This window comes from Danio rerio, chromosome 5 (genome assembly GCF_049306965.1).
Source record: "Danio rerio strain Tuebingen ecotype United States chromosome 5, GRCz12tu, whole genome shotgun sequence".
NCBI classification, from domain to species: Eukaryota; Metazoa; Chordata; class Actinopteri; order Cypriniformes; family Danionidae; genus Danio; species Danio rerio.
The window spans coordinates 37,429,448-37,452,818 of NC_133180.1; the positions used below are offsets into that span (position 1 = coordinate 37,429,448).

General features: G+C 35.5%; 3 protein-coding genes across 11 annotated transcripts in view; 1 reads left to right on the forward strand and 2 right to left on the reverse strand.

Moving 5' to 3' along the window:
* Nucleotides 1–892: 892 nt before the first annotated feature.
* Nucleotides 893–7,993, forward strand: igbp1 (immunoglobulin (CD79A) binding protein 1). Of its 2 annotated transcripts, none has more exons than XM_005165297.6 (6): nucleotides 893–1,136; nucleotides 1,790–2,104; nucleotides 5,178–5,373; nucleotides 6,219–6,295; nucleotides 6,385–6,494; nucleotides 6,592–7,991. In XM_005165297.6, exons 1-6 carry the CDS (start codon nucleotides 916–918, stop codon nucleotides 6,735–6,737), a joined length of 1,065 nt encoding a protein of 354 aa, XP_005165354.1. In that variant the 5' UTR covers nucleotides 893–915; the 3' UTR covers nucleotides 6,738–7,991.
* Nucleotides 7,994–8,550: 557 nt separating this feature from the next.
* Nucleotides 8,551–20,373, reverse strand: zgc:158432. 3 transcript variants are annotated; one of them, NM_001079957.1, is given in 11 exon segments: nucleotides 8,551–8,939; nucleotides 9,132–9,276; nucleotides 9,416–9,460; nucleotides 10,196–10,261; nucleotides 12,762–12,815; nucleotides 13,293–13,337; nucleotides 16,311–16,387; nucleotides 16,609–16,678; nucleotides 18,480–18,644; nucleotides 18,741–18,843; nucleotides 18,934–19,040. In NM_001079957.1, coding segments are annotated over 11 exon segments (933 nt in total). In that variant the 5' UTR covers nucleotides 18,995–19,040; the 3' UTR covers nucleotides 8,551–8,837.
* A 1,128-nt stretch (nucleotides 20,374–21,501) lies between these two features.
* Nucleotides 21,502–23,371, reverse strand: part of taf1 (TAF1 RNA polymerase II, TATA box binding protein (TBP)-associated factor) — a 40,987-nt gene continuing 39,117 nt past the window's right edge. For 5 of the 6 annotated variants that reach the window (XM_073950442.1, XM_021476170.3, XM_005165316.6 and 2 more), the window contains one exon: nucleotides 21,502–21,920. In XM_073950442.1, the coding sequence (XP_073806543.1) occupies nucleotides 21,680–21,920 (241 nt within the window). In that variant the 3' untranslated portion in view covers nucleotides 21,502–21,679. The remainder of the gene's footprint in view (nucleotides 21,921–23,371) is intronic. The other variant, NM_001044785.1, reaches the window with a different exon arrangement.

Here is a 23,371-nt window from a genome sequence, read left to right on the forward strand (position 1 = left end):
TGCAACGCCATTGGTGTGATCCAAGTCCTGTGAATAGATGATGCCAACCATCTTCTAGAAGACTCTAGAAGAAGTGGAGAGCATGAGACTGATTCCTGAAAGACCCAGTGACAGACGAGTCTTCACATAGATTTTGTAGGCCAGCCTGAACTCCCACCTGTGGCCTACTCACACCTGCAGCTTCTCCACAATGGACATCCAGTGTTCTCCAGCCTCTGGCGCCTAGACTGCAGCTCTACACAAGAAGTTTGGCCAGAGGAGAAATGGTCGTGCCCAACTGACACTGGTTCTTTCAAGGTTTTTACCTTCACTTCATCAGTTGGTGAAGTTTTGTTCCTCACCACTGTCGCCACTGGCTTGCTTGGTTTGGGACTTGTGGAGCAGTGCATCGATGGATTTGCTCTTCAGTGTTTGGACTTTCAGCAGTGAAAATTAAACCACACTGAACTGAGCTACACTGAACCTAAACTCTAAAAACTGGACTGACACAGCTTCAATTTAGTAGAACTTCTATGTGAAGCTGCTTTGACACAATCTACATTGTTAATGCGCTATAGAAATAAACATGAACTGAATTGAATAAGTTGGTGGTTCATTCTGCTGTGGTGAACCCAGATGAATAAAGGGACTAAGCTGTATGAGTCGTTTTTTATCTTAAATGACATAAAAATGACTCAAAACAAAGCAACAACCTAAAAACTAAGTTTGTATGTACGCCTGTATGCATATAACCCGCCCGCGTTAAAACAACTCAACTGGTTTATCACACCTGAGTCCAAGCGGAGCAGTAGTCCAGTCCTCTGATCTCTGCTGACCTCTAGAGTGAGTCGTCGGAACTCCAGCGCAGAGGACAGACCGGATACAGAAAACAGGAACAGACGGAGGCCGAGTTGGATCTTAAATACGCTTTGAGAAATGGCGGCTGCTGAAGACACAAACAGTAACGTTACACAAAACCCCAGCGGTTCAGATGCTCCAAAACTGTCGGATTTGCTGGACAGGGGCTGGAAGCTATTTGAAGAGGTGGACACCACGAATGAGCCGAGCAGCTCCAACCCGGTGCAGGTGAAAGTCAAGCGCGCCATCATGCAGCTGGAGGAGGCGACAAGGATGGTCAACCAGCTGAACCTCTTCAGGTAACTCTCACACACACGAGAGAGAGAGAGAGAGAGAGAGAGAGAGAGAGAAAGAGAAAACACACTGACTACATCCCACGAGACAACGTTAAATATAAGCTTGTAATCACTGTAACGGTCAAATCTCTGCGAGTGACCGAGCGCTCATGCTGTTGTGGTGGGCTTTATATTCTGTCTAGTCATCTGTCGTCAGTTTAAACAGTGGATGTGTTCTGTGTTACACTAGCATACAGAAAATTGCATAACACTTAACGTATGCCATTACATGTACTGTTGTTAATACAAAACTAGACCAAGTACTACAGTATTACTCAGCTGTGTGCTCTGTTTTACACAGAAGAATTGACCGAAGACGTGGTGGTGGTCATCTTCTTTGGTTTCATTATTTATTTACACATAAGTAGGGCCAGAATTTAGCGCAAAACGTCTGTACGTTAGATTTATGCGGAGTTTGGTAGTATCATAACTAAAAACTTAATATGTGAAATAAAATTTTAACTTTTATGTAATGTTTACTATGCAATTTCAATTAAATCCACTTTAGTAAACAAAGCAAGTCTCTCATATAATAAATCTACTAAAAGACCCAATGCCAAGAGGTTGTCAATAAAAGCACTTGATTTGTTTAAGATGTCTTTCTCTTCTTCCTGCAGCCGTAATGAGGCGCTGGAGGAAATCTCTACTACAGATCTGAAGTATCTGCTGTTGCCGGCTCTGCTGGGCGCTCTCACCATGAAACAGGTGAACCCCAACAAGCGACTGGAGTACGTGCAGGCGGCCCGTGTTTACTTCATAGACTTCCTCAAGAGGTGCAAGGACTATGACATATGTAGTTTTCAGCTGCCCAAAGACTGCGAGAACACAGCAGACACTCCAACTGAGGAGCAGAGCAGTCCAGCAGTCCCAATGCCAATGTCTCAGCCAGACCTCATCGCCATGGCAACACAGAGACAAGCCAAAATTGAGAGGTGGGTTGGTAGAATTGGGTAGCATGTTTGTTTTTGACCAATAATAATAAAAAAAAAAACAGTAAAGGGAAATGTACAATTTAAATGACCTAAATACTTTTTAAGAAATAATTTAGATCATTTCTTAAAATATTTATCTAAAAATGTAAATATATTATTGTGATGCAAAAGGAACTTGAATTTAGGCATGGTTTAGATTCTGACGGTACAAAAATATCACAATTTAGGATTTCACGGTTTTGCATATATATTCTTATATATTCTTTTTAATATATTCTTTTTAAATGTCTGGGTAAAAACAACAACTTTTTCCTCTTTGAACACAAAATATTTAATTTGAAGAAAGATTTATAATATTTTGGACACTCAGGCTAAATCATTCAACTAAATCATTGACTTCTGCTGTCTTTATACATTTTAAAAACACTAATCTCTTTAAAACTTTACATTAACTTTAAGAGTAGGGATGTATGATATATCGTCGGCCATATCATTATCGGTCAATAATTATTCGAGAACATTTGGGCTGGTTTCAGCTCCTCAGTTCTTTCATTATGATTTATTTAAAATATACTTATGTAAATCTGTTAATTATTTCCCTCTTTGTTGTTTAACCTATTATGTTTATGCAACAGTCAAGTAATTGCTTAATTAGCTATGAGAAGAAAAGCAAATCATTTATTTTTGGCATGCTGATTTATGTGAATTTATGAATATAAGTCTATATAATCACCTGGAATTTTGAAATTACTGCTTTTTTTGGCTATTCAGGTTATTCAGTTCATAAGATCAGTTTACACTTTTATTAAGTTTTGAAATAAAATCAGTTGTTGACAGTATAAATATATAACATTTTCAAATACTTGTATTTATCGGCTTATAAATATCAGTTATCTGCCTCTAAATCTAAAGAGTTATCAATTATCTTTATCGGCCCAAAAACCCATATTCTTGCATCCCTATTGAAATGCCATCTCTGGATATCTTTCTTTTATTTGGATTTAAAGTAAGCATTTGCACTGTTCAACTCTATTGCATGCTGGATGTTTGTTTATAAGCGATTTGTTTTTCAGATGAAATCACTGACCAAGAGCTTTTGTTGTGGAGATACTGGTGCAAAAAAAAAAAAAAAAACTAGATAAAATAGTCATAAAAACATGTAAAATAAAAATACAACAACTTTCATAAAGCATAGGAACGGTATAACAGAAAATATTAGAGTTTTTAAAACCTTGACTATTTCAAACCACTGTAAACCTTGATACCCGTTATCTTCTGATGCCTAGTTGAATTGTCAGCATATTGTTATTTACTTGTTAGTTGTTACATGTTCCTTCAGTAATCATTATAATATAATAATGTATAATATTCTTTTTTTTTTGTTATTTTATATTAAGAAAACCTGTAAATTTGCATCAATAAATCTGAATTGCATCTTATAAACTCAACAATTGAGAGAAAGTCAAAATTGCTTCACTTTTTTAGGTTTTTTTTTTGAGAGTAGAATTTAGGGTATAATTTGTAAGCAAATATGGGTTACTTGGGTTTAAAAAACTTATTTTTGACCAAATAAAACAGTAAAAGTGGAAAACTGCTAATTAAGTGTAGAAATTTAAATTACAGTTTTTATTTATTTAAAATGTAATATGTTCTTGTTATGCAAAACAAAGTTGAATACCTTTATTTCTGAGAGTGTATGATAACTTCATAAAAACATCACAGTATTGTGATTATTGCTCTAAAATATATTCTTTTTAAATGTCTGGGTAAAAACCTCCTTTTTCCTCACTGAACACAATATTTTTTATTTTAAGAAACATTTCAAATAGTTTGAAACCGTGAACATGCCCGGCTAAATAATTCAACTAAATCATTGACTTCTGTCTTCATTAGTTTTAAAAGCACAGATTTCCTTACAAGTTGAAAAGGCGTCTCTGGATATTGTTCTTTTCTTTGGATATAAAGGAAAGCCACTGCTCTGTTCAGGTCTATAGCAGGCTTGGTTTATAAGCAATTTTCAGATGTCTGAATCATGGACTGACCAATAGCTTTTGATGTTGAGATGCTTTCGCCCTAAAAGCGAAATAAAATAGTAAAAAAAACCTTACATATAGTGTAGGAACGATACAACAGAAAATAGTAGTGGTTTTAAAACCTTGACTATTTAAACCACATTGAACTTTAATAAAGGTTATTGCCTCATGCCTAGTTGAATTGTCAGCATCTTTACTTCTTAGTGTTACATGATCCTTCAGAAATCTTTCTAATATGCTAATTTAAACACATTTTCCTTCTTTTTTGTTATCATTTTATGTTGAGAAAACCTGTAAATTTGCCATTGTGAGAAATAAAGCTCTGAAAAAATCTGAAATGCATCTTATGTACTCAAAACAATAGTGAGAAATTCAGAATTACTGACGTTTTTTCTGGTTTTAACATTGTTGCAATGAGTTCTATGAAAAATATGAACAAATATTTAAACATGTTACATCATAAGTCTTCAATTTTATACTTTTAAGCAAAATAATATGTTTTAGGCATGAGCTGATTAATGTTTCAAGGTTTACCGTGGTCTGAAAAAGTCAAGGTTTTAAAACCGCTAATGTTTTCTGTTATACTGTTCCTAAGGTAAATGTAAGGTTTTTTTAATGTGTTATATAAATATTGTGTTTTAAATGTGTTTTTGAAACTAAAAAAGACAGCATTGATCAGTGATTTATTTGAATTATTTAGCCTGACATATTTACTGCTCCAAAATATTTTAAATGATTCCTAAAATAAAATGTATTTTGTTCAATCTGGAATTATTATCATTATTATTATTATTTTACACATTTATTTTTTTCACCCAGAACTTTTTTTCTTAATTAATTTTCTGAACTTAATTCAAGAGCAGTAATCACAATACCATGATACCGTGCTATCCAAGGTTATCATACCATCAGAAACTTATACTGGCCCATGCGTAAACTGTATAAACTATTGATTTATTTTATAGATTTAAAAATCACTAGTCGTGTAACGCTTGTGTAATGTTCATGCTTGGCATATTTACTCTGTAAGTTGTTTCCAGGTTTAAGCAGCGTAAGGACACAGAAGCCAAGTTGAGTGAGATCAAGGGACTGGTGGAATCCGGTTCTGCTGATGAAGATGTGGTGAGGGATTTTTACCTGCTGCACGTGCGCAGATGGATCACGTTAGCAATTGAGGAGATCGACTCCATCAATGTTGAGATAGAGATACTCAAACGCATGGAGCTCTTCAAGCAGGTACTTCATTCCCACAAGATATTACATTTGATTTGATGCAGTTACATAAATCTACTGTTTTTCCTGAAATGTTTTAAAGGTTAAGTATGTCGTTATTAATGCGGATTTATGGATCATTTTAAACATCCTTTATAATTTCCCCTTACACACATCATGGACTTTTGTACTAAAATACATGTTTTAAAGTAGGAATGCACTGATGTGGAAATTTAGAAGTTGCTAAATGTGTAGACTGATAAATGTATATCTTGAAGTAAATCATCTGTAGTGCATATAGTCCATAATATATCAGATATAATATATCTTACCTGTGATATTTTTATCGGGCCGATGACAAAAACATTAAAGCGACAAAAAACATTACACCCAACAAATCTGCAGCAACTGCATGACGCTACCATGTCAATATGAACCAAAATCTCTGAGGAATATTTCCAGTACCTTGTTGAATGTATGCTACAAAGGATTAAGGCAGTTCTGAAAGCAAAAGGGGGTCTGTACTAGTAAAGGGTACCTTATAAAGTGGCCGGTGAATGTATAAGCATATAATACTGATTTGGCAAAAGATATTTTGCGCATCCCATTTTAAGATCATCTTCATCCTGAGAGTAATCCTGAGATCCTGCCTGCTAGGGTAGACACACCCCAAACTCTTGCTATTGGTCGAGCAGAAAAGTGATTGACAGAATTGAGCACAACAATCTGATTGTGTTGATGTTTACACTTTTAGGGGACAAATCCATGAGCGTATCTATGGATAAAAAAAATACTTGTAGTTTTTAAATACAAAAGCCTTATGTACTTTTAATATTTACTAATGAAACTTTTTGCATTTGTTTCTTCAGAGTGCCCCCCAGCCTTCACCACCCAAAAGACCACCCATGAAGCCTTTTATCTTGACCAAGGATGCAATGCAGGCAAAGTACAGTGCATTCGTGGTGTATCTGTGAGAGTCGGTGCTCTAGCATGGGCACGTTTGCATCAGATGTTTGTTTTCTGAATGTATTGCAGAGTGTTTGGCGCAGGGTATCCCAGCCTTCCCACCATGACAGTGGACGATTGGTATGACCAGCACAGACGACAAGGATGTTTACCAGACCAGGGCATACCACGCAGCACAAGTGCTTAATACACACTTTATATATATATTTATAACCTCTTAAAACACTAGAAACAGAACTTAATTCTGAAAGGAGAACTGTGTTTTATCCACAGCAGATGGTGATGCAGAGGAGGAGGAGCGAGCTGAAAGAGAGCGGAAGGAGGAGAACGATGATGAAGAGGCACTGCAGAAGGCACGAGACTGGGATGACTGGAAGGACACGCACCGGAGAGGATATGGCAACCGCAAGAACATGGGCTGATCTGCTCTCTCGCAAACGCACACGTAAATGTCCATTCGGTTTCCACAACAAAAACTCCCAATGCTGCCAATATGTGACATGGACACAACGGAGAGTGGCACTTTAGTGGCTAGTTGGTATTTTTTTCTAAAACAAGTTCACGTATTTGACGTCCTTTTTATATGTCTCTTTATGAATCTAAAATTGTGGTGAGCTTAATGGGTTAGTACAGTCAGAAATGAACATTAGGTTATGAAATACACTCGCATTGCTCCAAACCCGTTTGCTCATCTTTGGAACCCAAATTAAGAAATGTTAGGTATAATCTGCATAGACTGTAGTGTTTCTGACTTGTTCAGAGTTTAGTGAAACACAAAAAAACATTTTCAAAACAGACCATTCAGTGGTTCAGCCAGAATACATGAATGCTTTGTGTGCTCGTAAAACCAAAATAAAGACTTTATTCAGCAGCTTCTTCTCCTCGGTGCCAGTTTACTTTCATTATATCAGTGCACTAATGTATACTCCGAGTATGTCAAAGAGACACAAAGTAAAAAGCACAGCGCTCTCATGAATGTGCACAATATACTGACCCTGAGAAGAAACTCGATGTATGTTTGATGTGCACACAAAATAATCTTGATAATATTCCAGTTGAACACATATGGTCTGTATTTTTTCTGGACTTTGAACAAGATGGGACTGTTGATGAAACAACTCTCAGATTTCTTCCAAAAAAAAAAACTAAATGATAACTAAATGTGTGTTCTGAAGATGACTCTCAAGGGTTTGGAACAACATCAGGATGAGTAATTTAAAACCGAATGTAAATTTCTGGGTGAACACCCTTTAAATGAGACTTTTCATTGCTTCATGTCACTCTTTCCTGTAAGATTAAAACGTTTGCCTTTTCATGGATGTTGTTTTGAGCAACATTTCTATAGAAGTGTTTGCTGTACAGTTAAGGGTCAGACGGACGTCTTCACCCATGTAGTTACACCGTATGTGCTGATTGATTTGGAGCTAGCTAAGACTGCATGTTCTTTAACTATTAGCAGATTCCGCTAGGCCTCGTTTTCTTGGTTTCAGATGAGCTAGAGTTATCAGAACCAGCATCAGCACTTGCATGGATCTGACCGTTTCGTTTGCTGAAGAAACTGTGTGGGAAGTTTTATGCTGAAATCTATTTATTGCATTATCTGGCAATTTCACTGTTCTTTTGGAAAAATTCTGTAAGGTCAACCTCTAGTAAACAAACACAAAAGCACCTTTCAACAGCCTTTTCTACTCACTTATTTCTCACTGTTACCTTTTGAATTATGAATTGCATTGAAATTGAATCGCAGTATACATTTTAGAGTATTTTATTAAGTAAATTCATACCAAAAAGCTAATATTAATTACACACTCTTGTGTTGTTCCAAACTCCTGAGACCTTCATTCATCTTTGGAACATATATGAAGATATTTTAGGTGAAATCATCAAATCACAGGATGTTCTTTGGAAAAAGAGTAGGGGTTTAACCCCGGCATACTGGCCAAATCTGCCCACTGGCCTCTGTCCATCATGGCCTCCTAACTATCCTCTCATGATAACTGACTCCTCTCCATCAATCAGCTGGTGTGCGGTCTTGCGCAATATGGCTGCCATCGCGTCATCCAGGTAGATGCTGCACACTGGTGGTGGATGAGGAGATTCCCCCCATTGTGTAAAGTGCTTTGTGTTCAGAAAAGTGCTATATAAATGTAAGGAATGATTATTATTATTATTATTAAATTTAAATTACTCATAAATCTTGTGACTTGAATTCATATTTTGTGACAAAGCCAACTCTTAAAGTTCACTTTTTAATTGTTTAAAATCCTCAAACTAGCGAATTGAAAACCAAATGTTTTCTTTTTTCCTAGTAATTTAAGACTTTTTATTTTTGTACAGGAAATGTAAACGTAAATATCATTAATCATAATTTACAGAAAAAAAATAAGGACAAATTGGCACTAAAGGGAATTATTTTATCAGACAACAGCTAAACACTTTACAAACCAACAAGAGCAACACAACACAATACAGCTCCCAAAAACAACGGCAAAATTGATCATCATAAGCTATTTTTCTGAGTTCTAGTATTTTAGGCTTAATTGAGGTCGTGGAAATCCAGTGCGGATATTTCCTTGTTCAGAGGATCCATAAAGCGGAGCAGGAGAATAGGGCGGATTTGGAATCTGTTAATAAAAAGCAGAGGATATATCCTTGAAGACCTTTGATCGTCCACAGTAAGCTCATTTCCTGAATCTTATCACAACACTATTTCTAAATCACTATATTGAACCATCATAATACCAGCAAGTGCTCGCTGACTTGATGGAAAAAAAACAAAGTGGAGCATCTGAATGATAACTAATCTTGTGTCATACCTGATTATCATACGTGTACGACGGGGCAGTTGATCTGTAATCACTTTGGCGGTCAGCAGAAGAGCCAAGGTCTTCATAGGGGTTTCGGTTGGCTAAATCTCTAACATAAGGGTTGCTAACAATCTGACCTCGTCCTGCACCATCACTGCAATCACATCAATAAACAACAGACACACAAACATGGAATACTAAAATTATCATCTATTGTCTTGATATAATTATATGCATATAAGCATTTTGGAAGAGAATCTTGTGAAATCAATTTAGGTTGAATTATTACCCACCTATATGGCTGTACAGGACCTCCCATTGGAGGATCGCGCATCCCACTGTATGAACAAAGTAACATTTAACAGATTCTTCATGATCCAAAACAAATATAGTCAAATTCTTCAGTCTCACAAGCAGATCTTCATGCAGCACCTTTTATTATATGCTAAATGGGCCAGATTATTGCCAGAAAGTTGTTGAATCACTGAAGAACAACAAAGAAGGATTTATTTAAAGAGTAAGTTCACACCAAAATGCTAATAATAATATTAATTACACACTCTTTAGTTCTTTTAAACTCCTTTGACCTTTATTCATCTTTGCAGCACAAATGAAGATATTTTAGATGAAATCTGGGAGCTCCCTCATCCTCTATGGACAGCGATGGTATCGACTTGTCCAGAAAAATGTCAAAACGCATGCTCAAAACAGACCGGATGCCTTCAGTGGTTCAATCGGAATGTTTATGCACAAAATACTGACACTGAAGAGAAGAAACAGTTGAATATAGTTGTTATTTTTGTTTTATGTGTGCACAAAAGTATTCATGTAGCTTGATAATATTCTGATCAAACCACTGAAGGCGTATGCTTTGTTTTGAGGACGTGTTTTTAGCATTTTTCTTTCTAACTTTAAATAACTCAAGACCATTGTTGTCTATGGAGGATGAGGGAACTGTCAGATTTCACCTTAAATATCTTCTTAATTGTGTTAAGAGTGAGTGAGTAATTAATAACAGAATTTTCATTGTTGGGTAAACTAACCCTTTACCTCCTAAATTTGTGTATGTTTACCTGTTGAGCTGACGAGGTCTTCCATCAGTCACATTGTCAGCAGATGGATGCCCAGTGTTGGATGCACTGAAGAGTGAAGAGAGCAAATCATTTAAAATTCAAATAAATATTCATTATTAATCAGAATGTGGGGTCGCCACAGCGGAATGAACCCCCAACTTATCCAGCATATGTTTTACACAGCGGATGCCTTTCCAGCTGCAACCCATCACTGGGAAACAACCATATACTCTCATTCACACACATACACTACGGACAATTTAGCCTACCCAATTCACATATACTGCATGCTTTTGGACTGGGGAAAACCGGAGCACCAGGAGGAAACCCACGCAAACACAGGACGAACATGAAAACTCCACACAGAATTGCCAACTGATCCAGCCGAAGTTCTAACCAGCGACCTTCTTGCTGTGAGGCAGCAGCGCTACCCACTGAGCCTCCTAACCGCCCAAATAAATGATAAACACCAGATAAAATGCAAGATGCATCTGTAAGGCTGAATATCAGGGACTAAGTTTCCCTCATTTATTTGTTTGAGAAAACATATATTTGATGCTTCTTTATGAAATATATTTCATACGTTTGCACAGAACAACTAAAACATATTGAAGCAATTAAGAAATATATTTAACAGAAAATTTCACCAGTCGCCACAGCGGAATGAATCGCCAACTTATCCAGCATATGTTTTACACAGCGGATGATGCCCTTACAGCGGTAACCCAACACTGGGAAACACCCATACACACTCTTTCTCTCATACACACACACACAAACACACATATACTACGGAAAATTTAGCTTACTGAATTCACCTGTACCGCATGTCTTTGGACTGTGGGGGAAACCAGAGCACTAGGAGGAAACCCAAGCAAAAATGGGAGGAAAAACTCCACACAGAAATGCCAACTGCCCCAGCCGGGGCACGAACCAGCAACCTTCTTGCTGTGAGGCGATCGTGCTACCCACTACGCCCCCGTGACACCCAAGCATAATTCACGAGAATATAAATGCTTAAAGCGACAAGCACACACAACATCAAAATACATGAGTACAATTGAGTTTGTAGTTGTAATCCACAGGTACCAATGGATAAAGTGTAATTAAACACATTTATGTGTAGATTTACACTTCATTTGCATCTGCGGAGCAGCTTATTTCCAACATTCTCTAGAATTTTTTCCTTTGTGTTAAACAGAAGAAAGAAGCTAAAACAGATTTGGAACAAGTGGAGGAAGAGTAATTATGACAGAATTGTACCTTTCAGGTTCAGAAATAATTTAGAAGAATTATTGATATTTCAGGTATTTTTTGTGCAAGTTCAGTGTCATTCTATAGATAAAGAGATGTTTAAATACAGTTGAGGTCAGAATCATTTGCTCTCCTGTTAAATTTTAATTGTTTTATATTTTCCCCCCAAATAGCTAGGTGGTTCGCCATCTCCAGGTTGGAGGAAAGTACTTACCCCAGGTGAAGGAGTTCAAGTATCTTGGGGTTTTATTCACGAGTGAGGAAAGGATGGAGTGTTACATTGACAGGTGGATCAGTGCAGTGACAGCAGTAGTAATGCGGTTGATGTACCGGTCTTTTGTGGTAAAGAAGAAGCTGAACTGAAAGGCAAAGCTCTCGATTTACCGGTCAATCTACGTTTCTACTCTCACCTATAGTCATGAGCTTTGGATCATGACCAAAAGGACAAGATCTCGGATACAAGCGGCCGAAACGAGTTTCCTTCACAGAATAGCAGGGCGCACCCTTATAGATAGGGTGAGGAGCTCTGTCACCTTGAAGGAGCTCGGAGTAGAGCCGCTGCTCCTCCACATCGAGAGAAGTCAGCTGAGGGGGCTCAGGCATCTGTTTCAGATGCCTCCTGGACTCCTATCTAGGGAGGGGTTCAGACATGTCCCACCGGGAGGAGGCCTCAGGGAAGACCCATGCTGGAGGCAGTCTCGCGGCTGGCCTGGGAATGTCTCGGGATCTCCCTAGAAGCTGGAGAAAGTGTCTGAAAAGAGGAAAGTTTGGGGTTCTCTCCTTGGACTAGTTTTAATATCTCATTTCTAACAACTGATTTATTTTATCTGTCATGATGACAGTAAATATTATTTGACTAAATATTTTTCAAGATATTTGTATTCAGCCTAAAGTGACATTAAGGCAAGTTAGGGTAATTAGGCAAGTCATTGTATAATGATGGTTTGTTCTGTAGACAATTGAAAACAATGCTAAAGGGGGCTAATAATATTGACCTTTAATTAATAAATTAAAAACTGCTGTTATTCTAGCCGAAATAAAAACAGACAAGACATTCTACAGATTAAAAAAATCTTATAGGAAATATTGTGAAAAAGTAACTCTGTTAAACATAATTTGGGAAATAATTGGAAAAAAAAAACAAATTAATCAGGAGGGCGAATAATTTTGACTTGAACTGTTTATACAGACTGCACTATGGCAGTGCTAGTTGTTGTGCTATCTAAATGTATATTAAACCTATTTGATTCTCGAACCAAAATGTTATCTATGCTATTTGATTGTTTATTTTAAATGTAACATTATTTACAACCTGTAGGGTCGAGCAGGAGCTCCCATTGACTGATCGCGCATCCCATTGGATATGCTGTAAAGACAATGAGATTCATCAGAAACATCCATCATGTACAACAAATATTAATGCAGTGAGTTTTGGTTTTAATATATGAGAGATGATGCACAGATGGCTGGTTGAAAAAGCAAATGTTCGCATTAATATATGGATCCTCAGCTAAATACATAGGCAGCAGTCATTAAATGTGCACATTGTGATTGTAAAAGATCTGCAAACAGTATTGTCTCAAAAAAGAAAGTATTGATCGAGAATTGGCTGGACCTAGTCATCTACTACAACAACAGCACATTTATTATATCTCATCTATAGACTGAGACATACTACTATAAAATAATCACAGAGAAAAACCCCTGTTTGTGATGATGTTTTGGATTAATCAGCTGCTTCAACGATGGAAACAGCAATATGAGATATGTGAAAGTAGCACACATGAACAAAGTGATATGACAGCAAACACTGCAAAATACTGCCATTGACTGAATAACTGACCTGTAGGGCTGAGCAGGACTTGTCATTGGAGGATCACGCGACATGCTGCCGAGACAAAATTGAATTCAGTTCAAATATATTTGTAAATTGCCTTTCACAATAATTATTGTTACAAAGCAGAGCACAAATCTCTCTTTTAAATTCATATTTTAATAGGAAGCTATATACCATTATATTTGTGCATATACATTAAATTAGTCAGTAGTGAAGCCAAATCTGGAGCTTATCTAACAAAATGACTAATGATAACAGTCTAAAAACTAGTACAGCCAAATTTATATGTTATAGAAAAATATTAAATACATTTAAAAAAAAAAAAAGAGGAAAAATCAAGAGAAGCAAAACAATGCAATATTTTGCTTGAATTTAATTGTATTCTTTTTCAATTTCTAAATATTTATAGTGACTTAAATCTTATTTTAATAAATATATCTGTTTAATAAATCTGTTTAGTTTAAATGTTCCAAAATACATTGTCTATATTCACAGAGAAATGGAGAAGATATTCATTTTTAAAATGGGGTGTACTCAATTATGCTGAGCACTGTACGTTTCCCAAAAAGCTGGTATCTATTCTTTTCTCTTTACTTTTTAAAGAAAAGAAATAAAAAAATAGACATAAAAAACAGAACAAAGTGGTTGTCATGTGGATTACAAAATCAAGTCAAAATACATTTGACATACATTATCACAAATTGTTTACAATGACATATTCAGACCATTTTTCCAGTACTTGTTACACTTTTTTGAATCAACTCTTAGATTAAAAGTGAGTCTCTCCATACAGTGTATTTCCTTTACAAATCATATCTATTGAGCCCTTGCTGGAGGATCAGCCTGAAACCATTCTCAAGTTAAGGCTTTTCTGCTACTTACCAAAAGAATTTGAATTAAGTATTTGTCAGTAGTTGGAATAATTTCTGGTATTTTCCAAGGTATAATGTAATAAATAGGTAGTCCAATTCTTCTCCAGTTATCTTTGTTATTTATGTTGCCATTTTATACCGTGAAAATGGTTTGCCTTTGAGGTTCCACATTGTCTCCAACAAGAGACTAAACTTTCAACACCTATGCGCAATGCTGACAGTTTATGAGTTATGAAGAACCTCTATATCTATTCTTTTCTATATTTTTCTTAGGTAGTGCAATATGATTTGTGGTGCATTCACGCATAACAACTTGTGTTACCTTTTTGAGTCCTTATGCCATGTTCAAAAGAAAGTGTCTGGTGCATATGGAGAGGAAATCATGTGTTTCCTACAGACAGTTTGTTCAGCCCACTCACAGAGATTGCACAATGTTACATAATATTTTGAATGAGGTTATCTGATCTTTACAATAATTTATATCAAAACAAAACTATTAAAAGACTACTTTTACATGTTTTTCATTGTTTTGTTGCCAAAATGCTATAAATACAATAAATTATTAAACAAATTACATTTGCATACATTCATAAACAAGAAGATGAACATAAAATGGGACTAGGATGTTTTATGCAGGGACACCCTAGATAAATAGGGCAAAACTATTTTGTTTTAATCAGTTGAAATTAGAACAATGTGTCAACAGCCAGAAAAGTAAGATATCTATATACACGGTGATTCAAAACGAATACCACAACTTTGAAAATCGAGAACTCTGCAAAGAAGAAAAGGAGAGCTATTAGCTCTTTCTGTCGTTGATTTAAAGAAGCTCTGAAGTTTCACATTGAGGAACTAAAAGAAGGAATAACTGCAGCTAACTGTAGTGTTACGCCCAGGACGCTACAGAGAGTGTAGAATGAGTTTGAGTATCGGTTTGACGTCACTCCAGTGTCTGGAGGGGGTCATATTGAACATCTATGAACTTGTTTTGTACTGAAAAAAACTTTGTTAAGTACTCTTTACATTGATTAATTACAGTTCCATTATGTTTCTTTGATTAAATAAAGTTATTTTCAAAGGTATTCTTTCTGAATCACACAGTATAGAGGAAATGATATAAATCATGTGAATAATATATGATATGATAATATATATCTATCTGTAAAAACTTTAGAAATATATATATATATATATATATATATATATATATATATATATATATATATATATATATATATATATATATATATATATATATATATATATATATATATAAATACAAACGTAAAGTTTAATTTAAGTGAGATTTTCTGGCTCATTGAAAATTTCTAAACATAGAAAAAATGAGGTTTCCTTGTAGAATCTTGCCTTACCAAAAGCACACCTTGGTTTTTAGCAACCCAGGATGTTATTTATTACTTTTTCACTCAATCATTTCTTTAAAGTTACAAATTAACCTTCATAGGAATTCCTCAGTCTATTAATTATAAACACCATAAAATAAAAAAAATAAACTTAGAAAAGATTGAATGTTTTCTTACTTATTTTTTAAGAGAAAAGGGTTCTGACTGGTTGCTGGTTCTTTTTAAAATAGATATATATATATATATATATTTGATGACTGAATAATTGCAATTGACCTTTATTCCTTTAGAGTGGGGTTGTTTAACACATAATGATGATGTGATGTTTCACTTATAATTACCACAGGCATAAAATAAATAATGGCTTAAATAGCTTTACAACAGATCAATCAAATTTAAATCTCACTGTCACTTGAAGGTGAATAAGGTGAATAAGCTGTCAGTGATCAATACATTAATTTTGAAGAACATATTAGAAAACTATATTCATGAAAACTCTCAAATACAAGTGAAATGCTGAATTTACTGGGAAAGTGTGATGACATTGACATCTTCTCAGACTGAACTATTCCAGATCCAAGAGGAACAAAACATGCATTATTTAGATTATTAAAAGGAGTTTTATGGCATTTCATATGTGTGTTAGTGCAGGCATAATAAATATGTAGACATAATTAGTCATATATAAACGATTAAGTAATTAGACACTCAAATATGTATTAATGATTAATAAAACATTCTTTCATAGGAAGGTTTAAAAATATGATCAGAGAACAGATAAACTTCACCTATAGGGATGGATGGGCATGGCCTTCAGGGGAACCTGGTCTTGTTGTGCTGGTCTCATGTTAGGAGGAGGTCGACCCTTTAATAACAGGACAAAAGGCAAAAAATAAATAAATACATTCACATTCGAGAAAATACTGCTGATGTCTTGAAAATGTCTAATGCTCAGTTTATATTGTGCTGCTTTTATGACTTCCAAAGGTATTGCCAGTAAATCTGATTGAGATTATAGCAGTTCTGTGCTACTGATATGAATCATTAACTATTTTAACTCGGAAGGTACACATTACACTGACTTACATTCATATCAGATGCAAAAGCAATTCCAGGAAACAGGTCCTGCTCTTTGGAAGCTGCCTTCATCTGTTCACTGAACATGTATAAACAAAAAGAGACAGTGATTATTTGTTTGACGTAACACATAATGAATATAGCATCACGGCCTGTAAGTCATATATTTTAATCATACTCATAAAGTCAGATAATGCAGAAGAGGGAGATAAACATTTACCAGATGCTGTTCAAAAACAATAAAGCTACATTAAACCAAAACTTGCTTTGTTTATTATAGATGAAATGGCTGTTTATTCACTGCATCAATATGCTTTACTTGCTTAAAGTAAGTCTCGTTTCTGATCCAAATATCTAAATATTCTTAAATCAAGAAGCCTTTTCTAGACAAGATAAAAAATAGTTTTTTTTTTCAGAAACAATCTCAAAATTAGGTTTTTCCTTAAATCAAGCAAAAAATATACCAATGGAGTAACTAAAATAATCTTGATTTAAACTGAAAAAAGATTACTTATCCCATTCTATCTGAAAACAAAATAAAATGTTTTACTTGTGAAGAAAATGCTTCTTGATCTAAAGGTTCAACACACCCTGGAGTATTTATATTTTATTTTTTATATTTATATTTTATTATTTATTTATATTTTAACAGATTAGTGTGTTGAGCATCATTTAAGACAACATTAGCACCTGTTAGCTTTAATTGTGGGGAAAACTGGATAATTTTGTGCTTTTGTCAGCTAATTTCATCTTCCGAGTTTAAAACCATTTTTGGGGCGAGATGAAAATCGGTGACGCATCGCGAATCTGCCAGGCGAGTTATGACATGGCGGTTTCTCATTATTATTCATAGCTGAGTTTTCTTATACTATAAGTAGACACTGCTTCGTAATTATTCATGACTGCACGTGCTTTTTGAAGGCAAGGCACACCTGCCAAGCTATGATACCGCATCCCCGCATGGAGCGCAGTATTTAGCCGTTCATGAAGGTTCGTATGTGTTTGTTATGATCCACGTGGTTTGTTGCATGTTTTTGACCGCAATGCTGTCAGGGCTGATACAGCTAAGCTGTTGGTTTACAGAAAGAATTTTTTGTTTGGAGAGCTGTACAAGAATTGGAGAATGGCAAAATTTGTCTTTTATCAGTTGAGTTCATTACCATTCAGACACATCTATATTTGTGCTGCTATGTTCGCCTATGCTTAAAACCCTCCAGATTACCGGCAGGGCTAATGGTGGAAATAAATAAGGCAGGTGACCTGCTGCACTGCTATCCACTGTGACTGCATTCAGACCCAGGGATTGAGAAGGGGGGAAACCTCCTCATTTATAGTGCTGATATAAACACGATTATCTTTATGATGATATTTCAAATTGTGGTTATGTGTATATGAAATTACCAATAACATTTTAACTTTGTAAACTATAAAATCATGGGTCTCCTCACGGTTTGTGTTTTAAGCCAGCTGACAGTTGTTCGCTTCTCTCTTTTCCCCCTGCTCTGCTGGACAAGCCCACTCCTCCCTCTGCTCGCAGCACTTCACGCCCATCATGTAGCATTTTTAAAAACATTTTGAGACAGACTTGAACTGAAAGAGAGGGGTTTCATGGCCCTTTAAGAACTATTTGATATTTGGTCTATAGACACCAGACAAAACCCCTAAGTAGGCTAAGAAAAGCATTTTTTGCAGCGTTGGCATGGACAGGTCTATGAACAACTTTTAACATCTATATAACTTTTGCATTTGACAAAACGTTCAGTACTTTTAAAAATAGTTAAAGAACATTTCACTTGTTTAAAAATGTTCTTATAGAACATCACCCTCGTTAAAATCCCTTGTTTGGTTCTTCCTGGCATCTTTGTTTTGAAGTGACTCACCTTGTGTGGCTGTTGTTTGACTGCACCATCAGCATGTAAACAATTACCCCCACCAACACGGCGAGAGTTAGACCAGGCAGAGACGCCACCAGGGCAAAGGTCACCACTGTCCATCTCTGAGAGCAGTCATCACCGATGTAAAACTCATTTTTGTTATTGTTGCATCTATATAGAGAACCAAGGGGTGAATCTTTCAGAACAAGCTTTACACTACAGTCCAGAGTTTAACCGAAACTGCATCTAGAAATAGAAGCTGATTACCGACAAAACGGTTCTTCAGTGAAGCAGGTACATTTGCTGATTTTCTCATCACAGTCTAAATTATTATCCCCACATGGCTCAAAGTCAGCTTTACCTGCACAGGCTGACCAACACATAATCTTAGCTTAGACACAATCAGCTGATACGTCAACATTTTAACATATCCCGAAATTGATTTGAAACACACACTTACGATTTCCAGTCACCCCAGCTGTAAGAAATATGATGAAACACAAACAGAGAAAGACCTTCATCTTTTAGTTCCGTACACAACCACATAAACACACAGCTGAATTCCAGCAGTGGCACTTGCATTATAAAAGCCCTTTGCTCTTTACGCCGGTATTTAATTGGCAGTTGTTGTCACTCACACACCCAATCATGGACACGCACCACTCACTCACACACTCACACACACACACACACACACACACACACACACACACACACACACACACACACACACACACACACACACACACACACACACACACACACACACACACACACACACACACACACACACACACACACACACACACACACACACACACACACACACACACACACACACACACACACACACACACACACACACACACACACACACACACACACACACACACACACACACACACACACACACACACAGAGTGCATGTCAAACTCCTTAAAGTATTTCAAATAGATATTTAATTTAAAACTTCAGCTGTCATGTAGTGTCACTTGTTTAGTTTTTTTTTTAAACTGAATAATAAATCAGTTTAAAAAGTAAAATTCAAAACTATGAAATAAATGCTCTCTGCTGTTCTAGATAGCGTTTATCTACACGTCACAGTGTATAATATATTATATATATTTTTCCCTCACATATGCCATATTTAGACTAGAAATAATTTCTGCATGTGCTGGATTTATTTATGGTATGCGTTAAAGTCTTTTTTTAATGTCTGAAATCAGTGACTGAGCATGGGACAGGTGGTGCAAAAATCTGAGTTATTCCACCAAATAATAATTTCTTAACTCTTGGTTATTTCCGTAATTGGAAGTTAAAACATTGGTATTGTGCTGCCTAACATAATATTAAAAAAATGTCTAATATAGATCTTTTTGTTGTTATTTTAAAAAGTTTTCATTTTATGCAATAAATTACAGCATTTTTATCTTACATTTGGAAGGAATGTACAGTATGTTCAGAGTAATCTGTACAGAAATGTCCCCTAGTATCTTCTAGAACAAAACAAAAAAGCTGTTCAACTCAAAACTACCTATACATTGTAAATCCATTTTTAAGGCTAATCCAGATGTCACGTCACCTGACTGAAGTAAATGAAAACAGATTATTAGATACCTTATAACTAGGGCCAGACAGAATCTGCAGACATTTTTTGCTAGTTTATGCAGAATAATTTTTAGAGAATCATAACTAAAAGCTTAATATATGAAATAAAAATAATACATCTTTAACCTTTATTTAACGTTTACAATGCAAATCCAATTAGATCATCTTATTTGGTAAACAAAGCAAGTCCCCTATACAATATAACTACTACAAGAATTTAATACTTGACAAACTGCATTGTAAATAAATCATATGAACATTTTAATATTGCTATTGTTATATCACAATAGTATTAGTGGAATTAATAAAAAAACTGAATAAATATAAATGAACACATTTACACAAGTAAATAAATACACTTGATGGGCGAAAATTCTGTGGATTTCTGCACTTATTTCCTACTTATTAGTAAATATCTAATTGTATTTTTAATTTCCATAATTTTTATATATTTGTATATTAAAAATTTGAGCAGTCTGGACTAGTGGTGTAATCACCAATCAAGATTAAGTAATAAATAGATGAACAAAAAGAAAATGTTAAACATTCAGTCAAAAACTCACTATAGTACTCGTGTTGCTGATGACGTTAAAGATGTAAATCTATCATTAGAATTTGTACAACCCAAATTCACTTTTGTCTCATTTTCAATCAATGAGTCAGTTATTCTTTCATAAAACTTTTTGTTTTATTGCTAAATGATCATTTTTGAAGAATTATTCAGCAGCATATTTTTGATGGCTATTGGTTAAATAATGTAACTGCTGCCAACATCTTTCATTTGAGTCAAGTTAAATGCATATGACGGTGATTGTAAACTTTACCATAAACATCAGCGGTTATAGCTAAACTATAAACCGTTATCCCAGTACTTCTGTGTTATTTGACTGTTTGTAACTTCATTACTACCTCTAAAGACTGAATCTCTTTCTTAATTTTTTGCGTATTTTAAACAGATTTGAATGCAGCGATTTGAATTATTAATAAACATATGCAAATGACCATCATTTATACTTTGTTGCGTGGGTGTTGAAATCCTGATCATTACATGATTAATTGTGCAGCTTACACAGAATGCATTAATGCAGGCTAAACAAGTAGTGACAGAAAACACCTTTAAATGAAACCTACACCCATAATAATCCACCACAACTTCTTCCGTCATCATATTTTACAGGACAGTCTAAATGCTTTTATACATGTGATTAGAATGACTGGAGAGGCAATCTCTGTGTGATCGGTACAAATTTAGGATTAATCTACAAGTAAAAAAATATATTACTCTGCGGGCCACTTGTGTTCCAAATCTGGGTTGTGACCCATAGAAATCACAGATCAACTGTGATCCGTTACACCCCTAGTCTGGACTAATGGAAGATTGTCTCACAGTTCAGTAGTGACCAAACTCACAACATGCCCCTTTTAGATAGATAAAAATTTATTCCTCACATTATTCATCACAAAAGCAGTCAGAGTCCTTCAAACAGGCTCAATAAGTCATATAAAAATAACATGTAAAGCACAAGGACCAGAACATTACAAAATATACAGTTATGTGCAACACCAGCCTCAGCACCAGCACAGCAGCGTCTCAAGTGTTAGTTGTCAGAGTCCATGTCGCTGTCTCCTCCGACAGATCTGAATTCTTCACTGTCCTCCTCATCGTCACTGAGCTGTACCTGAGTGAGGACACTCGGGCCTCTCCTGCGCTCATCCTCTTCCTCCTCATCCTCTTCCTCCTCACTGATCCCGTAGACCTCATCTACATCTCGCTCTCCCGTCCTGGGGCTGGACACCTGCCTCTGCATCTGACTGTCTCCATCATCATAGCTGCCAAAGCTGAAACACACAGAGAGATGACAGGACATTTGTTAATAAGAAACTTTTGAGAAAACTAGACTCAAATATTGTCAGAAATGGAAAGTGATTACAATGAAAGAGCCTTATTTGAATAATACCAGCTAGGGTTGGGTATTGTTGCCAAATTATCACTTTGAAACAGTAGCGGTACCTAAATAAAGCCTGAACTATTTATTCTCTCATATGCCTTTGGCTTAGTCTCTAATTGATCAGAGGTCGCCACAGGAGAATGAACCGGCAAATTATCCAGCATATGTTTTATGCAGTGGATGCCTTTCCAACTGCAACCCAGTACTGGGAAAAAGCCTGAACCGAAACTTTAAAAACCTCCACAAAACAATGTTGAATGACATGGAAGAACTGTTTTTGTTATTGAAAAATAAATGATTTAACTGAATACATTTAACGTATATGTAAATGTAGGTTTATATAAAACCACTTATTTACATAAATTAATAAAACCTTAACTACTAATTTAATACGAATATAAAATTATATAACCATTAAACTGAGTTTCTGCAGGTTTTATGAGTGAAAACTTTAAGAACGTTTTTAGACCAACTAAGGAAAATTTAAAGGGGAAAAAAGGTAAAACAGTACCGAAATAGGCCCGCTTTATATTAAGTGTTGCTTATACCTGAGAACTTACACAGTAACTGGATGTGTAAGTAGTATGTAACTACAGTGTATGTACACACTGGTACATAGTATTTACTTGTGTAATACTGGTGTAACTACACACATGTAACAGCACACAATAGTATGTGTAACAGGACATTGGTAACAACACTAAAAAAGTACACATCTGTAGCAAGAATTACATAAGTGCATTGTGTAATAACAGTATGTACTTGCAGGTGTTTTCCCAATTCCACACCTGTTTGCATACCATGGCAGAATGGCAGAACTAACGCTGCATTAAAGGGTTTCACCTTGTGATACCAGTGTAATTACAGGGTAAAGTCTAAGGAACTGTCCACTCAATATAGTGTAAAATGGTCAAAAAAAACATTGTGTAATATATAAAACCTAAGCCTTTATGCAACTGTGTAACAACATCAAACTACTGCCAAAAAAGTATAAGTGTATTTAGAAGTATACAAACACCTTATATGTTGTCTTAAGGTGAATTGTAGAATCACATTAGTAATTCACATTATAAGGGTAGTTTACCAAAGATTGTGATATTAATGTCCTGTTACACATTTGAACTTAGACATACTATTGTGTGTTGTTACATGTGTGTAGTTACACCAGTAATACACAAGTAAAGACTATGTACCAATGTGTACATACACTGTAATTACATATAACTTACACATCTAGTTACCTTGTAAGTTCACAGGTATAAGACTACATAAACTCTGATTCATACATTTAAGTGCAGAGATAACTTAAACGTCTGTTCTATTGTATTTCTATCTCTTTGA

What these genes read in the sequence shown, in the direction of transcription:
- igbp1 (XM_005165297.6), top strand. Translation starts at nt 916, where the DNA reads ATGGCGGCTGCTGAAGACACAAACAGTAACGTTACACAAAACCCCAGC. An exon ending in AACCAGCTGAACCTCTTCAG is followed by an intron (nt 1,137 to 1,789) that starts GTAACTCTCACA and finishes TTCTTCCTGCAG; the next exon opens with CCGTAATGAGGCGCTGGAGG. An exon ending in AAGGATGCAATGCAGGCAAA is followed by an intron (nt 6,296 to 6,384) that starts GTACAGTGCATT and finishes AATGTATTGCAG; the next exon opens with AGTGTTTGGCGCAGGGTATC.
- zgc:158432 (XM_073950441.1), bottom strand. Translation starts at nt 19,055, where the DNA reads ATGCAAGTGCCACTGCTGGAATTCAGCTGTGTGTTTATGTGGTTGTGT. An exon ending in AGACCTCGTCAGCTCAACAG is followed by an intron (nt 9,461 to 10,195) that starts GTAAACATACAC and finishes TTGTTCATACAG; the next exon opens with TGGGATGCGCGATCCTCCAA. An exon ending in GGTCCTGTACAGCCATATAG is followed by an intron (nt 9,277 to 9,415) that starts GTGGGTAATAAT and finishes ATGTGATTGCAG; the next exon opens with TGATGGTGCAGGACGAGGTC.